The sequence below is a fragment of the Phallusia mammillata genome, chromosome 6, assembly GCF_965637545.1.
Source record: "Phallusia mammillata chromosome 6, kaPhaMamm4.hap1.1, whole genome shotgun sequence".
In the NCBI taxonomy this organism is placed as follows: domain Eukaryota; kingdom Metazoa; phylum Chordata; class Ascidiacea; order Phlebobranchia; family Ascidiidae; genus Phallusia; species Phallusia mammillata.
The window spans coordinates 15140206-15158162 of NC_137257.1; the positions used below are offsets into that span (position 1 = coordinate 15140206).

The 17957-nt window shown below is 37.0% G+C and overlaps 1 protein-coding gene and 1 long non-coding RNA gene across 4 annotated transcripts in view; one reads left to right on the forward strand and one right to left on the reverse strand.

Moving 5' to 3' along the window:
- Nucleotides 1-74: 74 nt before the first annotated feature.
- Nucleotides 75-17957, reverse strand: part of LOC145231946 (asparagine--tRNA ligase, cytoplasmic-like) — a 22763-nt gene continuing 4880 nt past the window's right edge. The window contains exons 2-15 of one of the 3 annotated variants that reach the window (XM_080096415.1): nucleotides 14377-14474; nucleotides 12931-13079; nucleotides 12766-12849; nucleotides 12530-12628; nucleotides 12234-12312; nucleotides 5596-5753; nucleotides 5449-5535; nucleotides 5089-5223; nucleotides 4242-4447; nucleotides 4032-4167; nucleotides 3415-3505; nucleotides 2992-3146; nucleotides 2283-2414; nucleotides 77-2178 (exon numbers count right to left, since the gene is read on the reverse strand). In XM_080096415.1, the coding sequence (XP_079952541.1) occupies nucleotides 2047-2178; nucleotides 2283-2414; nucleotides 2992-3146; nucleotides 3415-3505; nucleotides 4032-4167; nucleotides 4242-4447; nucleotides 5089-5223; nucleotides 5449-5535; nucleotides 5596-5753; nucleotides 12234-12312; nucleotides 12530-12628; nucleotides 12766-12849; nucleotides 12931-13079; nucleotides 14377-14419 (1686 nt within the window). In that variant the 5' untranslated portion in view covers nucleotides 14420-14474 and the 3' untranslated portion in view covers nucleotides 77-2046. Of the gene's footprint in view, nucleotides 2179-2282; nucleotides 2415-2991; nucleotides 3147-3414; nucleotides 3506-4031; nucleotides 4168-4241; nucleotides 4448-5088; nucleotides 5224-5448; nucleotides 5536-5595; nucleotides 5754-12233; nucleotides 12313-12529; nucleotides 12629-12765; nucleotides 12850-12930; nucleotides 13080-14376; nucleotides 14475-17957 lie in introns of all 3 variants that reach the window. The other 2 variants (XM_080096416.1, XM_080096417.1) reach the window with 2 other exon arrangements.
- LOC145231951 (uncharacterized) lies at nucleotides 15967-17432 on the forward strand. Its single transcript, XR_013860798.1, has 2 exons — nucleotides 15967-16290; nucleotides 16533-17432. It is a non-coding gene; the product is annotated as an uncharacterized LOC145231951 (long non-coding RNA).

Sequence of the window (17957 nt, forward strand, 5' to 3'; positions counted from 1 at the left end):
GTCACTGCTTGTATAAAAGCAAAGATTTGTTAAAAAACGTTTGTTTTGTTTCGTATAAAAAACTTAATTTTCCGGTTGTCCTTATTATTGGTTTCAAGTCGATGACAACCCTGCTTATCACATTAGTTATTGAAATTAATTATATTTCCATTCGTTCAAAGATAGTTTGAGTCATATTGCTGTTCTTGCACATTGCCATAAAATAAGCTCTTTACTGTGGAGTACCGTGTATTACAATACAAATCAGGGCAAAAATCATACGATTGACTTTATAACGTGATTCCACGATCGTGTTGTTTCGTCATCGTCACAATTTTAGTACTTGACCTCAATTGTAATTTGTCACTATTTATCACCTTTACCATCTGTGCAGTTACGTCATCATCACCTTTTTACTTTTTATATATTCAAGTGTGGTGTAACGATATCAGACGCTAAAATCTCTGTGTAGCTCTTTTTAACTCACTATCATTTCATAAAACAGGCTTAAGGTTAAACGCCGCCCTCTTTATCGGACTAATCCCAGAGCTGCTAGCGCAGACAGACAAGGACCTAGAGCAGGGGTATGGTTCTCGATTAGGTTCATCAAAGGCCCAAGTACAAAAGTTTTAAAATCACGAGGTCCAAGAAATGCGAATGTAACATGTCTTAATTAGCTAATGGGGTGAATTGCGGTGCTGGATGAATACAATACTGAAGCCGAGTGTTACTACGAGCTAAACAAAAGCTTGACTTGAGCACTAAACCCTGCTTTAACGCTTGCAAAAGCAGTACAATGCATGCAGACCATAATACATTTCTGCCGGTTTTGCAATACTTCGTCCAAGCAGTGTATTACAGACAAATACTACATAAAATTGTGCGCAAACAATCGCCACCTTGCATGTGTAATAAGTGAAGTGGTCTCCCAAGAAATCTTTTTTGCCGGCTCTAGTTTTAAAACTGCAATTCTAATTAACAGAAAAGTACACAACAAAAGGGTATGCAGTAATAATCAAAAGCCTGCCGAGATCACATCTCACGGCTCCGGATGCGGACCGCGGTCCGCCATGTGAGTAGCCCTGACCCAGAGTGTAAAACATATTCAGCAAACCAAACCTCTTTAGTAATAAGTACGACGTCAACTCGACCAACCCCAACACTACACACGTTTGTATAACTTATTGACTGTGAGAGTTTATTGCGTTGGTAAAAGAAAGGTATAGCAAACCAATTGCCCTAAAACGATCACCAAGCCGCAAACAGCAAGCGCATGCAATATTAAAACGTTATGTAGCGCAAAACACTAAATGGGTACAATTGGTAGATAATGGAAAAAACGCGCTGCAGCTGCACCGTGTTATAAAGCGTTATGATGGTTCTACGCAGGCTGTTTTCGCCCGTTTTGTATCGTTAAACATAGCACACCTTTATCTAGGAAACAAATATAATGACAAGAAATTTGAGTTCAATCGCAACGCGCAGCAGACAATTTTTATGACTTCACTCACTTGTTTCCATCGAAAGCCGTTTTTTTAGTTAAAGTCGCAGAATAAATCTGTTTCGTATCTGATGTGTAAAATCATGATTTTCACACGTATCAAAAAGTCAAGATGTATCCACTTAATATCCACCTTTCATGTAGATTTGCAGATTGACAAATCACTTAAAAAGCCATTCGAGATCCAACCGTAAAGCAAAACACTAAATAGCCCTATAAACATGGCGTTTGAACTAATATAAGTAAGAACAGCAGTGTGCATATAGAACCGTGTGTCTTGTCCAATCTGCAAATGGCCTAGTGCTTCACAGCTAGGAAAGAAACGGTCCCTTATTCGCTACGTTAATAGGAAAAAACATAAAAAGCTGCAACACCGACATAAAATTGCCATGCTAACGTAAAACGTATAGATGCAAACACACATAATGAATGAAAGAACAAAGCCAAACGTATAGCTAAACGTGGGTCTGCCGTGAGATATGGTGTTTTATGCTTTTCCAAATAATGTATCAGAGTTAAGTGCCACTCTTGCGGAGAACGCACAAAAATGGGTTACAAGGCAAAATTTATGGACTGCAACGTTCAAGAAAGCGAGGGTAGAGACAAACGTCACGGATGTGATGCTGATCACAAAGCCACATCAGCAATCGTTCAAGTCCTAACCCATAACCTCCATGAGGACAGGTACCAAATTTGCGCTGCAATAGAACACAAGTTGGTAAATCGAAATTAGGATCAGTTAAACCAAGAAAAACATTAGGCAAGGTTTACAACTTAGTCTACCTAATTAGCTTTGTCTTACCTGATCAGTGTACCAATAGTACTTGCTTGGATCGACACCTTCCACTTCATAAGCTTCCATTAGCTCAGCGGAGTCCGTCATCCTCATTGATCCCCCAACTATCTCTCCAACATTCGGCATCAATACATCGACCTGAAAAATACATCAAACTAAAGTTGTATACACCACACAGAAGAAACAAATATTTCGCAGCAAGTACGAAATTTTCATGCGAAGGCGCAAAATGAAGTGCTTCCACAATACGTCCTAAATAAAATAAACCTAATTGGTTTGTAGTATCAACGACGTTTATTACATAGTTAGATCTACCCCAAAAAGACTTTTTTACTTCTGGGTTTATACGCTTGTTACGTAAACTCAGTCTGTATGTTCTTTAATCCAAATCAAAAACCTCATCCATTTTTATAAGTTTTTTGACCAATTTTAGGAGCCATGCATTAAAATGTTTATAAATGCTTAGCAGTATGTACATACGTTAAATCAAAGCTGCATTAGATCAAGCTCCTGTAAATTGATTCTATTTAAATAGCACATGGTTTTGTAGCAAAACACATTTGTCTAAGAAAACTAACACAATTTTGCCTGGTAACAAACAATTCCGTGCTTTGAACATGGAAACTTGAATAATTGTATTTATTCTGTTGGAACAATTGACCACCGATAAAGTCAAATACAAATAATAATTAAATAGTATGACAAATGTTCCTACCGACTCCGTTAACCTCTTGTCCTTACGACACTTTTGCATGTAAAATGTCTTCATTTCAGCTGGAAATCGGCACAGCAGAATCGGCTCGTTGATTTTATCAGCCATGCGGCGCTCTGCCATTTCAGGAATATCCTCGCCAAATTCATAGTACGTGTCTATAAGTCAAATACGTTAACAATGTATCAAATGCAAATCAGACAAAAACACACTTGCTTTACAAATGCATAAAAAGGGTTTAATCGGTCTGTTTTGATTTTCCACATGTTGATGCATGCCTTTAACCAAAAAACAATACTTTTTTACCAAAACATACACCTAACATGGAGTTTTACGTTGTCGACAATCTACTAGATATAAAACAACAGTCATACAACACATACTTGTTATGCTTGTTATACGATACAAAATATTTTCTTAGCGTACCATCTTCTTTCTTTATTTCATTTTCGCGTAAATATTTGATCGCTTCTGAATAATCCATCCTTTTAAACGGCCGTTTCGGTGGCACCAAATTCTGAAATCAATAATTTAATAAACAGCTTTTCCCAACCAGTGGGGAATTCGCCACTAGATCTGGCGCGCCTGACCCATATACAGACATAAAAAACCCTGATCGGGATTCGTCCCCGGGAGAGTCCTGGGTTCGAACCCCGTGAAAAAAAAAAAAAAAAAAAAAAAAATAAATAAATAAAATATTAATCTCTTAAGGGCAGGAACTTGGCCAAACGGTCTGGCGCGCCTGACCCATATACAGACATAAAAAAAACCTGATCGGGATTCGTCCCCGGGAGAGTCCTGGGTTCGAACCCCGTGAAAAAAAAAAAAAATATTAATCTCTTACTGTTTGTCTGTGCTATGTGTTATTGCAGCATTTGCCGCAAACTAAATTTGTAGGGAGAGAATTATATTTGAATATCGACTAAAAGGGAGCACAGTACAAAAAAGGTTGGTAACGACTGGCTTAGCACCTTAAAACTGTGTTATGATCTGGGCAAACCGAATAACTGCTTAAATGTAACATGAAATAAGACTTGCATTACCGGGTTGAGATCTTTCACAAGCTGTCCAGCGGGCGATTTCAACACTTTATCAACAACATCTGTAATTAAATCTTCAAGTCTATCCAGCAAATCATCGAAACTGATAAATGGGCATTCTGCTTCGACGTGCGTGTATCTGATAAAAAATATTAATAAAACCTTACCGACAGTATTTGTAATCACTTAACATTTGTGGACGTTATTGCTCACTCGGCTAAATGGCGTCTGGTCTGATGTTGTTCGGCGCGGTAAGATTCGGCAATGCAGAAGACGTCACCTAGCGACGGCAGACACGTTTCCAGGTACAGTTGGGACGATTGGGTTAAGTAAGCTTGCTCGCCAAAGAAGTCCACCTTGAATAACGCAGAACAGCATTCGCATTCGCATTGAGTGTGCACCAAGCACGGCGGTGTAATCTATTGCAAAAGACATAGTTGATAGGTTGGACCGAGCCTTAAGTTATTGTGATATTGCATCGTTTGTACCACAGTATTGGAAGCTGGACCGAAATTGGGTTCCGAACTCAAGTATACAAGACTAAAAACTAAAACTCAAAGGTTTGATTAAGGCAATTGAATTACGACAATTGTCCGAAGCAAGCCGTTTTTTAGAAATTAAGCCTTACAATTTTGCTGTACTTTAAAATGCTGATTTTTTTTACTCTATGGCAGGAATAGGTTTTACAAATCCAGCCTGCCAAGAGATTCGAACCCACGACAGGAGCCCATCCGGACTTGTACTCTATTAACTAAGCTACACAGGCTCGGTGTTGAGCCCGTCGAATGTCGAATCACAAGCACAGTAGCCTCTCCCGTGTGCTATGTTTGTATGTTGACGTGCTGCGTTGGTGGTGGCCAAACGTTCCTGACCAACAAAGTAAATAAACGTACGAGGCAGGCAATAGTGCTTGTAAATAAACTGAACGGATTAAAGTTGTAATATGGCCCGAAATCTAAACCCGATACACCTGAATATAGAACCCTAAACGCTGAAACAAACTACATTTTTTGAAGAACGAAATACAAATAAAACCCAACAGTAACAAACTTGTGCAAACCTCGTAGTAACCACGTTCAAAGAAGTGATCTCTGAATGCCTGCATCAGATAAGAGCGAATTCGTAGAATTTTTGAAGTCTTTTCACCACGAATTACCAAGTGTCTGTTGTCAAGCTTGGTTTCAACATCGGTATTCTGTATATTAAAAAGCAAGATCACTTTCGCATGCATTGCAGTGTTATACAGATGTTTTAGTGCAGGCGCTGTTTTTATCTACTAGATTCACTTTGACGACCGTAGTACATTTATTTTGGTATGTATGCGTACAGTAGCGTAAATTGGTAACGTTGTTTACCCTTGTTTTAGTGTTCAAATCTGATTACGAAAACAGTCAAACACAAACACTAGTTCAACAATTACCTGGTTAAGAACGTTTTCAATTCCTCCAGGTGGCGCCAAACCGACCAATTCCCAATAATCACATACTAGCTCATGTCCCCCAGGTGCCTGTTAAGTTACAAACATCAATAAAATCTATCAGTGCCAACACAGAAGCTATGCACACACCGTTTTTCCTTTGGACACTTTAGAAATTGTTCCATATAATGTGACAGTGCTTTCTGGGCTTAGCATCAGGGCATTGTAAGTTTGACACAGCTTGTCACTGAGAATTGCTTGCAAGTAACCTGTTCCATCCCTCAGCACCACACGCAGTAAGGTATTTTCTGTTGAAAAAAAAATTAATATTTTTACATTACAAGTCAATAGGGAAAGGTACTTTAACTGTCACTTAACAAGTTTTGAAAATTTTTGTTGATCACAGGTAAAAGAATTCGTAAATATTGTCTTAACAAAAACTTTAGCAGTTGTAACTTTCGACCTATAAGCAATGCTATAAATTTTAAAGGTCACAAGGCAAGGTATTTATTACATACTCAGCAACTTGATATTGGTTCTAAGTTATTTAAATAATTGTTGCATTACTGCTTAGAAACATCTCAAAGCCATTTGGCTTAATTTAACATCTAAATAAATTGACTCTGAACACTGATAAACATCAAATTAAGTTTGCAAATGCCGTTAAAGGCTCAGATTCTGTTGTCACAGCTAGACACTCTTCTAAACGAAAATGAGGAGACTGGTGGGTTGAGGACCAGATTAACCAAACTCAAATTAGAAACCCGAACCTTCGATGAGAGGATGAAATGCTGCGAACAGGATGTGGACGACCTTGAGCAGTATGGCAGAGGAAACTGCCTTTTTATGATTATAACAAAGTGCCTAAGGGGAGTCATACTGAGCTTGACAACTATTTGTTACCCATTTTAAATGTTAAATTGAAACCTGTTGTTCCAGTGAAACAAGTGGACATTGACATTGGTCATGTCCTTCTAGCAAAAAAGGTACCCCGGTAATAGTCAAAGGTCAGCTCATAATGAACTCTGTTTCAAGAAAATACAGTAAGCTGGAAGTTGTTCTTACAGAATCACTGACAAGAAAAGAACTCCAACTGCTTGGTCAAGGTTGAAATAGCACATTGACGAACGCATCATCCATGTAATGGACAATAATAAAGGTGATTCGTAAAAAAAATGTGAATTCCCTAAATGAGATGTGAAAATTCCAACGGGAAATTATGATGTTTCAGGCATTAAGGAATACATTCACGATGAACTAAGAAATCGATTAGCTTGTCAACAAATCGGATGTACTTGGTTTTGAAAATTATGTCTATCAAAAGAGTCATGAAAGTGAGAGAATTCGAAACAACAGCATTGTTATGCAGATGTGATTTCAGATTCTTTTGTCAATGGTGTTGCGCGTTCTGTAATATACAGCTTTTTTCGCTGATGATGATTTTCTTGCACTCACCCTCACAAGTTCTAAAAATTAGAAAAACATATGAATTTGGGAAAGAAACTACTATCAAATTGAGCACAGCGTGGATCAAGTACTATTTGAAAATCCAAGGAGGTTTTTAAATGCTTGCTGGACTTGCTGCAAGAACTGTAGCAACAGCTCTTGTTTACGGTGGTTTGAATGGACTGGTTTCAACAGGGATGACGAACTTCTCCTTAAGAAAGGCTCTGTCGTTTGTCGGATTGGAACAGTGGGCATGATCCTTATTTGAAAACATACAACGGGAATGGTTTCAACAATACTGTAAATGGTTTTCATTAATAGTGAATAATACTCCCACCAATGATTCATCCAAAATTTCCAACCTCTTTAATGAATATTTTTCCACAATTGCCTTGTAGATTCTCTATAAAGCCCACAAAATCGACTACTCACATTCTTAGAGCGACCACAATTGAATGTTTTTGTTTTTGACCTGTCTTGGTGAAATAGAAAACAGTATAAATGCAACGAAACCGAAACTGAGTTGTGGTTTTGATGAACCTTCAATTGAAAGGAATATGCTTGGCAACAAACTATCGGCTAAAAAGTTTGTTTTCAACAATAATGCAAAAGATCGTTTACTCGTATAAACTCTTTCTTTCGTCCACTAATTTTTTAAACTAAACACCGATTATATTTCGGCGCAATTTCCCCTGTCACGTGACGACAACCAACAACAAACTAGATACCGTGAATATTTCTAAATTGATCAAAAACATTTGATACAAAAGATCAGTGTGGTCCAAAACGTGGCACGCGGCCTGCCGGTAGCTTTTGTGTGGTCTGCGAAGACTTCTTCATACAGTCGTGAATTGGATTGCATCAGTTGGTATAGCACAAAATAAGGCCCTAATCATCTTTAAATTGCAGATAAAGACATTTTTGGATTTTGAATAGGTGTCTTTTTGCAGTGAAAACATCTAAATTTCTCGAAATACAACTTCCCGCGCGGTAAGAGCATTTTAATAACACGTTTAAGTCTGCACTACAATTATCATTCAAATAGAATCGTTTTTTTTTTCTTTGTCTTTGCAAAACACTGGAGGGGCTATACTGCTTTACTTAAAATAGGCGAATTCTTACAGAGCGAGAAGACGCATCACTGCAGCCATATTTGCCATGTGAACGATCATTTGTGGCTTAACATTCTAACTATTTTCAGCATGTTTATAACAATGTGGTGCCAGGGTTGCGAACGAATTTGGTAATTTTGTAGAGGGTTCTTTTAAGTTCTTGTAAATTTCAGTAAAAATGGAATGGGGGTATGAGATGACCAAATGCCAAATGCAATAGGCTTTTATCAAAAGTGTTATCCGTGTGTTAGTAGCTACAAACACACCACAACACTCTCTTAAATTTGCGACAGAAATTGTTGTAAAAAAAGCGAGCATGGCTTCAAAGTCACGCATCAGCATTTTTTATTGAAACAGTTTAAAAACAAAAAACGCAAGTGAAAAAGGCGAATATCACATAAGGTGCAAGGTGCTCAGTTTGTATAGTTTTAACATGGGTTAGACACGCTGCAATCTTACACCCTTTATGGATCATGGAAGGGGGCATAGGCGGAAAAAGACCCATAACGCCACAGTGCAATAAACGTGCTACGGCAGGATGTTTACTGCATCGGGCCGCCTGCGTTGGCTGCGATTTTTAAACCCCCAGGGAAATGCTAATGAATGTTTGGAAAAATTTTCGTGTTTTGCACAACCTAAGTCAGACTTATGTATAGCTTAGAGTTTGTTTAACACAAGGATCGTATGATTACCGCCATGTTGTGGTTAAATGAAACAACGCATGAATCACATGAAAGTTTATGCCCTGCTTATAATGTTGGAGATTATTAAACACAAGCAACGTTTTGGACCATTTTAACGAAATATTTATTTATATTTAGCGCACATATGGCATTTTTTGGAAAATTGAAGCCGCGTTTTTAACCTTGACAAACAACAAAAAATCGCAAAATTCTTGGTTTGCGATTTGCACCATCTTGTCTGATGGGGTAGAAATAACATTAGGGCGATGCTTAAACACTTGCTCCAAAAAACACTAAAGCCTCTAAACGTAAAGTTCAAGTTTTTGCAAACATAAAACTATCTGTTGCAGTAGTTACAGCGAGAAATTTTAGTAATCGTAGTTTTAGTTTTGATGTTTAGTTTGCAAACAGCCTGACGCTCAATGCCCATTTAAAGTCATGGGTGGCGCCTAATGTTGTTTTAACGTTGCATGGGGCTTCGCTTTGCAAAGTTTTGAGTGAAAACACATGAACCGGCTGAACCCAGGACGATAATGCAACGGCAACCATTTAAACATTTTCCACAAATGGTAGCAGTTGTTTGGAAGCTTTTTCTAAAACACTTGAATAACGAACTGTCGTAAAGCAACAATTGTTATTTTATCAATAATGGCATACAAAAGTCAACAAAAAAGTTTGTTCAACTTTCCTTATTAGCTCCAATAATCTTCTCTTTATTAGCTCCAAATAACGTAAATACCGGAAGTTGCCATTGTTGATTAACATAACTCAAACAAAAGTACATGAGTCATGACAAGCGCTTAGAAACTTTTAGGTCCTACAGTTTTAAGGCCTGTTTTTGCTGTATGTTTTCACATACTTTCCAATCAGAAAAGGGTAAACTCCTGTTTGAACCAAGTTGGTGTGTAAACAAACGAAACGCTTTTAAATTTAATACGTAACAAAAATTAGAAAGGTGGCTTTCCTAAGTTATATGTTTTATATCAGGGGTGGACAACTTGTTAGTCGTTAAGATCGAGGAAAATTTTCCTAATTGTTCACGATCGACTAATCAGTAGTAATTTAGGCTGTCACTGACACAAAGCAATAACACAAATTTATGCATGCGACTTGATCGACTAATACCACATATTTATAGTCATCAATTTAATTGTCAAGCATCACCAAGTTCTTACTACAATAAAATGTCGCATGTACACATTTTTAATCAAAGTAGTCAGTGAAATGTTTATGTCATCATGTCGTCTGCCAACTTTTCATAATCAGTCGCGTATCAGGCCAAAGAAAGCTTAAACTGTAAAATGCTTTACTTTTAAATTTTTCCAACTAATTGCAGCTGCTTAAATATACACACTGAAGTTGTTATGACAAACATTGTAGTTAATACGGCATAATTTGGTGCCAAAATCACAATTGTTAAGCATAAAGAGATGATTTTTAAATTGTGTCATTGCGCATTTGTGCGTTGTGTCAATATGTCAGAAAGGCTGTTTGATATTACTTAATTTGTTTTAAAATGAAAAAGTTTTTCATTATGGTGAAATTTAGTGGCGACCGACCGGTCAAAAGCAGAAGATCGACGTGTTGGCCACACCTGTTTTATATCATATTTACGGATTTACTATACACGCCATTTGCCGTTTTAACAAGACTGTTTTTGAAATAAAACACAAACACGTGTTTATGCGAAGTAAAGTTAGTTGATAACATCAACGCAAGCTTAAAAAGGTTTTGCCAGTATTTTTCAGCACATTTAGGGCTAGTATTTTCGAAGCACTGGTAAAGCTGAAAACGCATATTTTGAGGTTAAGGGTGAAAAATGAAAATTTCCATCTGAAAGTTACAAATTTTTTTAGAATACTTTACATTGTATGAAACAAAGTATAAAACTCTTAGATCATGTACTTTAGTACAGGGGTCGGCAACCTTTTTTGCACTGCGGACCGTTTATGAAACTGAAATTTTATCGCGGACCGGTCTTCAAAAAAAAATACAAATATTTAGCAATAAAAACGCCAAAGTAAGTTTATCCCCCGGGATACATGGGCAAAATGTTGTATGGCATTAAACTAAAAAAGTATACGGCCCGGTAACGAACTCCTCGCGGACCGGTACCGGGCCGCGGACCGGCGGTTGTCGACCACTGCTGTAGTAGATAAATTGCTGCAGCTGTTTCCCCAGTCAGCTGACCACCGGCTAGGATAAGATCAATTTATGCGAACCTGAATCCCTTCTACTTTTTTGGACTCTCAATGGACTCTTTTTATTTTTATTTCTTATTTCTATGTTTATTTGTTTTTTTGTTTTTTTGTGGGATTTTGTGTTATGAGATAATACAATTACATTTCGCGTAATGTCGTCACTGTATTTGCGCTGCACCGTTTCTTCCGGCGCCTGGAACCATCCGATAGGGTTCCTTTTCCTGCTAAACTCCACCCTGTTTTCACAACAGGTTCCAACTCGACTGGTTCCAGCGAAGGCCTAATGCACAAACCTAGCCCTCAGATGTAAGTCCTAGTCACATAACGGCAAAGCTGCAGCGTGTTCGCCATCTATCCACAAATAGTGCAATTCACTTTGTCGTGCTTTAGAACAGGGGTGTCAAACTCGTGGGATTCGAGGGCCACATTGCAGTTTGAAAATTATGCCGAGGGCTGCGTGTGTTTTTTAATCAAGTTGTATACAACTTAAACAACCTTTTCGCTACGACGGCCGCATTGCAGATCCTTATTTTACCAACAAGCGTCAATTACCTGCTGTTTTTTGTTTTAAAATTACAGATGTAAAGAAATAGGTTTACATCATATATATATATTCCATCTATTGACGCCCCAAAAGCCCAGATTAATTTCAAACTTGATTGCAGAGATTGAGCTGCACAGTACAAAAATCAGTTTTAACTGTTTATTACGTCATAATCTATATTGTGACGCTTTTGGTACCTGTTTTTAGCATTGTTTGCACACAATAGGCCTATACAGAAAGTCTGACGCATATGGCGGCTAGGCAAGTAATTCTCTTTTCAGTAACACGAAATCTGTAATTTTAATTACATCACGGCCGCCAGTGCATTATTTTAATAGCAAGCTCGTATCTGCGGCCGCATGTGGCCGTACGGTTTGAGGAACGGTTTAATTACTATCGTTTCTATTCATAACATATGAATTATTATTTATAAATTAAATTTCGGTGAATGTCTGTTTAAATAATAACTTTCACTTTGAAAAGTAAGAAAAATTCATTATAATTAGATAAAAATCTGACAAAATACTACAATTGTTGTTGACTGTTCGTGGGCCGCATTGGAGGGCTTCATGGGCCGCATGCGGCCCGCGGGCCGCGAGTTTGACACCCCTGCTTTAGAACGTTCCAAAGCTGGCAATATATATAGCGTAGCTACTTCGGAATTAGTGAACATTTTGGAACAACTGTGCGGCTAAGATTTGTTTTTGAAATAAAGTCAATACATCACAAAAAAGTGACACAAATGTGATATCTAGAAGAATTATTGAAATTTTCTGCACAGCGTTAGTCACATTCAACCTACCTTGGCGGTGTAAACGATGTACCCAACCAGACACTTTTACCCTTTCATCTCGATGCTTTTCACCTTCTAAAACTTTAATCTGCATGGAATAAAAAGCAAAATAAGTTTTCAATTGAAAATAGGACAGAACAAACGTCTTAATAGTCTCTAAAATATATATAAAAGTCTTGAATTCGCTGCTGCTTGTAAGGTTTCAGCAGCAGCAGTTGTTCCAGCACATTTTCTTTTAGGAAACTTTTATTTTAACTCTAAGGTAACCTATTACACTAAGTAAAAGGCAATTTTTAGTCATTGACCTTTAATGCTTTGGGAAGAGATTTATCCTCAATTATGGTCACTTGCTTTGCTTCCTCTAAGTCTTTCTCTTTTCTCTCTGCATCTTCTTGTTCTTTTACCTGTATCAAGTTTTTATTAAGATACAATTCTCATCATTGACAGCTAAAAGAATATGTCATTGCATTAACATTTTTGTCATTTGAGATTTAAAGTTCTTAGTTATCAATATTTGAAACAAGTTGTCACAGTCAATTACCTTGCTGGCTTGACTTTTCTGTTGTTCTTCTCTATGAAGCTTGACTTGATTTATGAATTGAGCATGGGGAATTAGTTTAAATTTCTAATCATATTGTCTTGCTTTAGAATTTTTGATACATAAAATCACAATAAAACCAAAAAAGATTTGGTCGCCACTATATACCTTTTCATCAGTTTTTCCATCTACATAAATTTGTGGAAAAGGCTCCTTTTCATATGCTAGCATTGCGGTCATTACAGTCTTGAAAGGTTTTGATGCAGTTCCATCCCCTGTCTGATCACATCCATGTTTTTCACTGGTGTATAATTCTTCTAAAATTTAGTTATATGGTACAATTTTGTAACTGGTGTTGGAAAAAAATACAATGGTATGAATAACGTGCTACAGGAATTTTTAATTAATAGATTATCTATTTAACAAGTATTGCAACATAATCTAACAAAAATTGTTTAATTGTGGTTATTTTGTTATTGGCTTCTACTGCTTGTTTTGTACCGCAACACAAACTGAAAACTTTATTTCTTGGGCCAGAACTGAAAAAGAAGGCCATTGTGATTTTTACCGTAAATATACACAACTATTGCCTATTTAGGTTTTTTTTGTCACTCGAACATTTTGCTTCATGATCACCGCCATGTTAGGCGAAATACAATTTGTTAAAAGTAAAATCCTTCAACATTTTTGGCGATGCAATTTACGAGACAGCATTAGTTTGGCCTGGATTCGTACAATAGCTAAGTTTTTTTCCCCACTTTCATGCACTTTTTCTTACTGTCGCAAGCTGGTTTCCACTTTTTAAACAACATTAATTAGACATTTAAAACTCTTTAACCTCGATGCCACTCGGCACTCCCGACACAAACAATCGGATTTCCATCTTAGTTTCTAATGTCTGATCATTCATTGGTTGGTTGGCCAGACAGGAGGATTTGTGACAGAGGCAGTAATGACCTGAAAGCTGACTCTAACCTATTGTGAGAAGCGCAGCTACCGAATCTAATCTAGATTTTGTTGGGCCAAAAAGATAACTCTTTGACAAACAAAGCCAGAACTTTCATTAAAAAAGCAAAAACGCCAAAGGAATCACTTGGGTGTCAACCAGTTCTATAAACCATCAAAATTCACAAAAATATCCATCCAACTGGCAACCCTAGGAATGGTGTTAGTTAGTAGCTCTACCCACAAAAACATGCGATCCTATAGAATTCGACCCATAGGTGAGGAAACACTCTACTAAAGGAACAAAACCACTTCCAATTAGTCTTTTTGAAAATTGGTCCAGAAGTAGATTGTTTAGTTTTTAGGTTTAACAACTATATGTTATTCAATAAAAAGAGTACCTAGTGCAGGGATTCTTAACCAACAAGTTACTTTGTTATGTGTCTTTGACTGATTTGAATTGACTGTTTGTTGGTGTGCTGTAAATATTGTGGAACTTACAATACTGTTTTAATGCATGCATTCGACACATAAGTTATAAATGCACTGAGTTTATTTCTCATTGTTACAATTATATTTACTTCCGTCGGCCATTGTAGACAGGGGGTACGAGAAAAGTTCAAGAAAGCTCAAAGTGTACGAGCACTAAATAGGCTAAGAAACACTGACCAAGTGGCAACTCTTTCACTTTTGGTTGCCCAACTTCAGCCATTGCTTCTCCTTTGTCGAATTTTAACCACAGCAGCAGTAATTATAGTACCCTATAGCTGAAACCAGTAATGTTTGTTAAAGACATTGACACATGATCAAGCTGTTTTGTGGTCAAATTATTTTGCATCACACTTATAAGTATGTGGTTAGCTCGTCAAAAAAGGAAATGTCTACATTATAACCAGAACGATTTCAAAGAACGATAGGAAATGTGGTTAGCTCGTCAAAAAAGGAAATGTCTACATTATAACCAGAACGATTTCAAAGAACGATAGGAAATGTGGTTAGCTCGTCAAAAAAGGAAATGTCTACATTACAACCAGAACGATTTCATAGAACGATAGAAAATGGAAATGGGGTTAGCTCGCCACAATAGTTATTAAAATAAATTATATTTCCGTTCGTTCGAAGATAGAGTCATATTGCTGTTCTTGCACATTGCAATAAAATAAACTCTATACTGTGGAGTATCGTGTTTTGCAATACGAGTAAGCAAAATTCATACGATTGACTTTATAACGTGATTGCATCGTTTTGTTTTGTCGTCGTCACAATTTTAGTACTCGACTTCAATTGTAATTGCTGTGCTGGATAAACACAATATTGAAGTCTAGTGTTACTACGAGCGAAACAAAAGCTTGACTTGAGCACTAAACCCTGCTTTAACACTTGCAAAAGCAGTACAATGCATGCAGACCATAATACATTTATGCCGGTTTTGTAATACTTCGTCCAAGCAGGGTATTACAGATCAGACAATACTACATAAAATTGTGCGCAAACAATCGCCTCCTTGCATGTGTAATAAGTGTAGTGGTCTCCCAAGAAATCTTTTTTGTCGGCTCCAGTTTTAAAACTACAATTCTAATTAACAGAAAAGTACACAACAAAAGGGTATGCAGTAATAATCAAAAGCCTGTCGAGATCACATCTAACGACTCTAAGGTTCGAATGCGGACCGCGGTCTGCCATTTGAGTAGCCCTGACCGAGAGTGCAAAATAAAATTAGCAAACGATTGTTCTGTAGTAATAAGTACGACGTCAACTCGACCAACCCCAACAATTCAAACGTTTATATACACTTCTTAACCTTGAAGGTTTATTGCGCTTGGTGAAAGAAAAGCATAGCAAAACAATTGTACTAAAACGATCACCAAGCCGCAAACAACTGCGCAACATTACAACGTTATGTAGCGTAAAATAGTAAATGGGTACGATTGGTAGATAATGGAAAAACGCGCTGCAGTACGCTGCGTTCCTGCGGCAGGAACTGGTTTCGCCGTAGTGGCCAGTCATGCATATACGCTCGTAAATTTCGGTTCGTGGCCTTTCTTGGGCGTGCATTTCGTCTAAAAACGGACAAGATGGTAGTTAATGCAAGGCCATTGAAAAAACATCTTCTATTTTTTAGGACGTACCACCCGATTCGTCAACAAGTGCTCGATTAGAAGCGGTCGTGTTATGAAAAAATCCCCGTTTCTTATCGGGCGGTGTCATATCGGCAATGGTAGTGAAGCAATAAATTTATTTTTTATTGAAAAATATTATATTTTCTGTGGAAATAACCGCAGGTGAAATGGGTTTTACATGAAATTGGCAGTTAAATGTGAACTGTTATGACAAAAGCAAACGCATTTTAAGCAGTGAAATAGCAGCAGTACCAGATTCTCCTCGATTGTAAACTGTAAAGTACAAAATGGGCCAAGGTTGTTGTATCTAATAGGCATCCATGTTCTGATAACAAATGGAGTAATGAAAAGTGACAGTTCAGGGTGGGGAAAGCATTTCTAGTGCTTCATGAAGCAAACTAATGCCTAGCACACTATCAAATGAAGGACTTGGGACATTGGATTTGAAAAGCAATGAAAGATGGTGAGTGGTTGTCAATTGTCATGATATGCTTGTCATTCTCAACTGTTTCTATTATTTTAGCAGATGATAATTTGTTATTTATTTAGGCATGTTTAAAAATATAGTAGCTCATCTCTAGTGTGATCCTGGTTTTGTAAAACATTGGCTTTCATTTCTACTGGCCTAACTCAAGCATTTTTGTGTAAACTCCTACTTGTCAAATTAAATGTTGCATACACTTTTTCTTTTATTTTTTGTTGCAGTTCAACATCTGCAAAACTGAATAGAAGCAGAAAAAAGCAGCAGAATCATTCCAAAGGTAATTCAAGATTGCCTTGGACAACATGGAAGAAAGTAATTGATTGTGGAAGAATGGTGTGGGTGAAATGAGCTCACTGAAGTGTCAGCTAAATCATTGATGCATACAAAATGCTTCTTGCCTCACTTGCAGGGGAACATTTTATTTTAAGATATTCACCACACACTTCAGTTTTACATGAATCAAATCGAAATATGTGTGTTTTTTGCCGCTGTACTACCCGAAGGCAGGTTTATTTAACAATCCTTGTGCCCAATTTAAAGCAAACTTGTTATGTTAGATGTGTTCAATGATTTGTTGGTGTTATTTTAATCTCGTACCCAAATTAAGGCAAACTTGTTGTGTTGGTTAGATGTGTTTAAACATTTGTTGGTATTAGCGCTGTCTTACCTACATGACATAATCAAGCATCTTTTGGGTAAATATTTATACATTTTCACTTTGATGTAGACTCTTTCAGTAAAAGTGATTCATCAGACAGGAATGAAAAACCTTTATTTTTAACCAGTAATCTCTATGATAGCTTGTTTGATACAACCTCATCTTTCACATGGTAGCTGGTTTAATTTTATTTCAGTAACTCGCAACACATTGCATTTTCAGCTGTACAAAGTTGTTTCACCTTTTTTGTTTCTTAGTCTGTTTACTTGATGACCCCTTTATAGTGTACTCATTGTAAATGCAGGTTTTTGCTTGATAAATCAATCTTCTTATTATTTATCCTCTTCACATTTATTTCTTCTTTCATATAACTGTGGCACCCAATATGAGTATGTTATTGTGTGGAAATTGGGTTTATGAGGTGCTTCATTTTTTCATTAATAAAATGTTGCCCTTAACTGTGCATTTGTTATTTCATCATTTTAGGTACTAGTCTTAACTGGTTTAAAATCACAAAGGGCTTGATGTAAACAAAAACGGTTTTCGCAGTTCAACTCTAAACTACATCTAGTAAACGCATAAAACATATCTTTACAATCTAACCACCACATGATAAATGATAGGCGTACATCATAAGCGAACGAAGGGCATGACCGCTTTAAAATGATTTTTCGCGCTGACGACCCTTGTAGAATATACAGGCTCCAGATCACAAGCGGTTTAAGTTAAATGAAAACGGTTTTTACAGGTCAACTCTAAAATACATCTAGTAAACACATACCAAATATCTTTAGAATCTAACCACCACATCATAAATGAGAGGCGTACATCATAAGCAAACGAAGGGCATGACAGCTTTAAAATGATTTTTTTGCGCTGACGACCCTTGTAGAATATACAAGCTCCAGATCACAAACGGATTAAGATAAATGAAAACGGTTTTCACAGGTCAACTCTAAAATACATCTAGTAAACACATACCAAATAT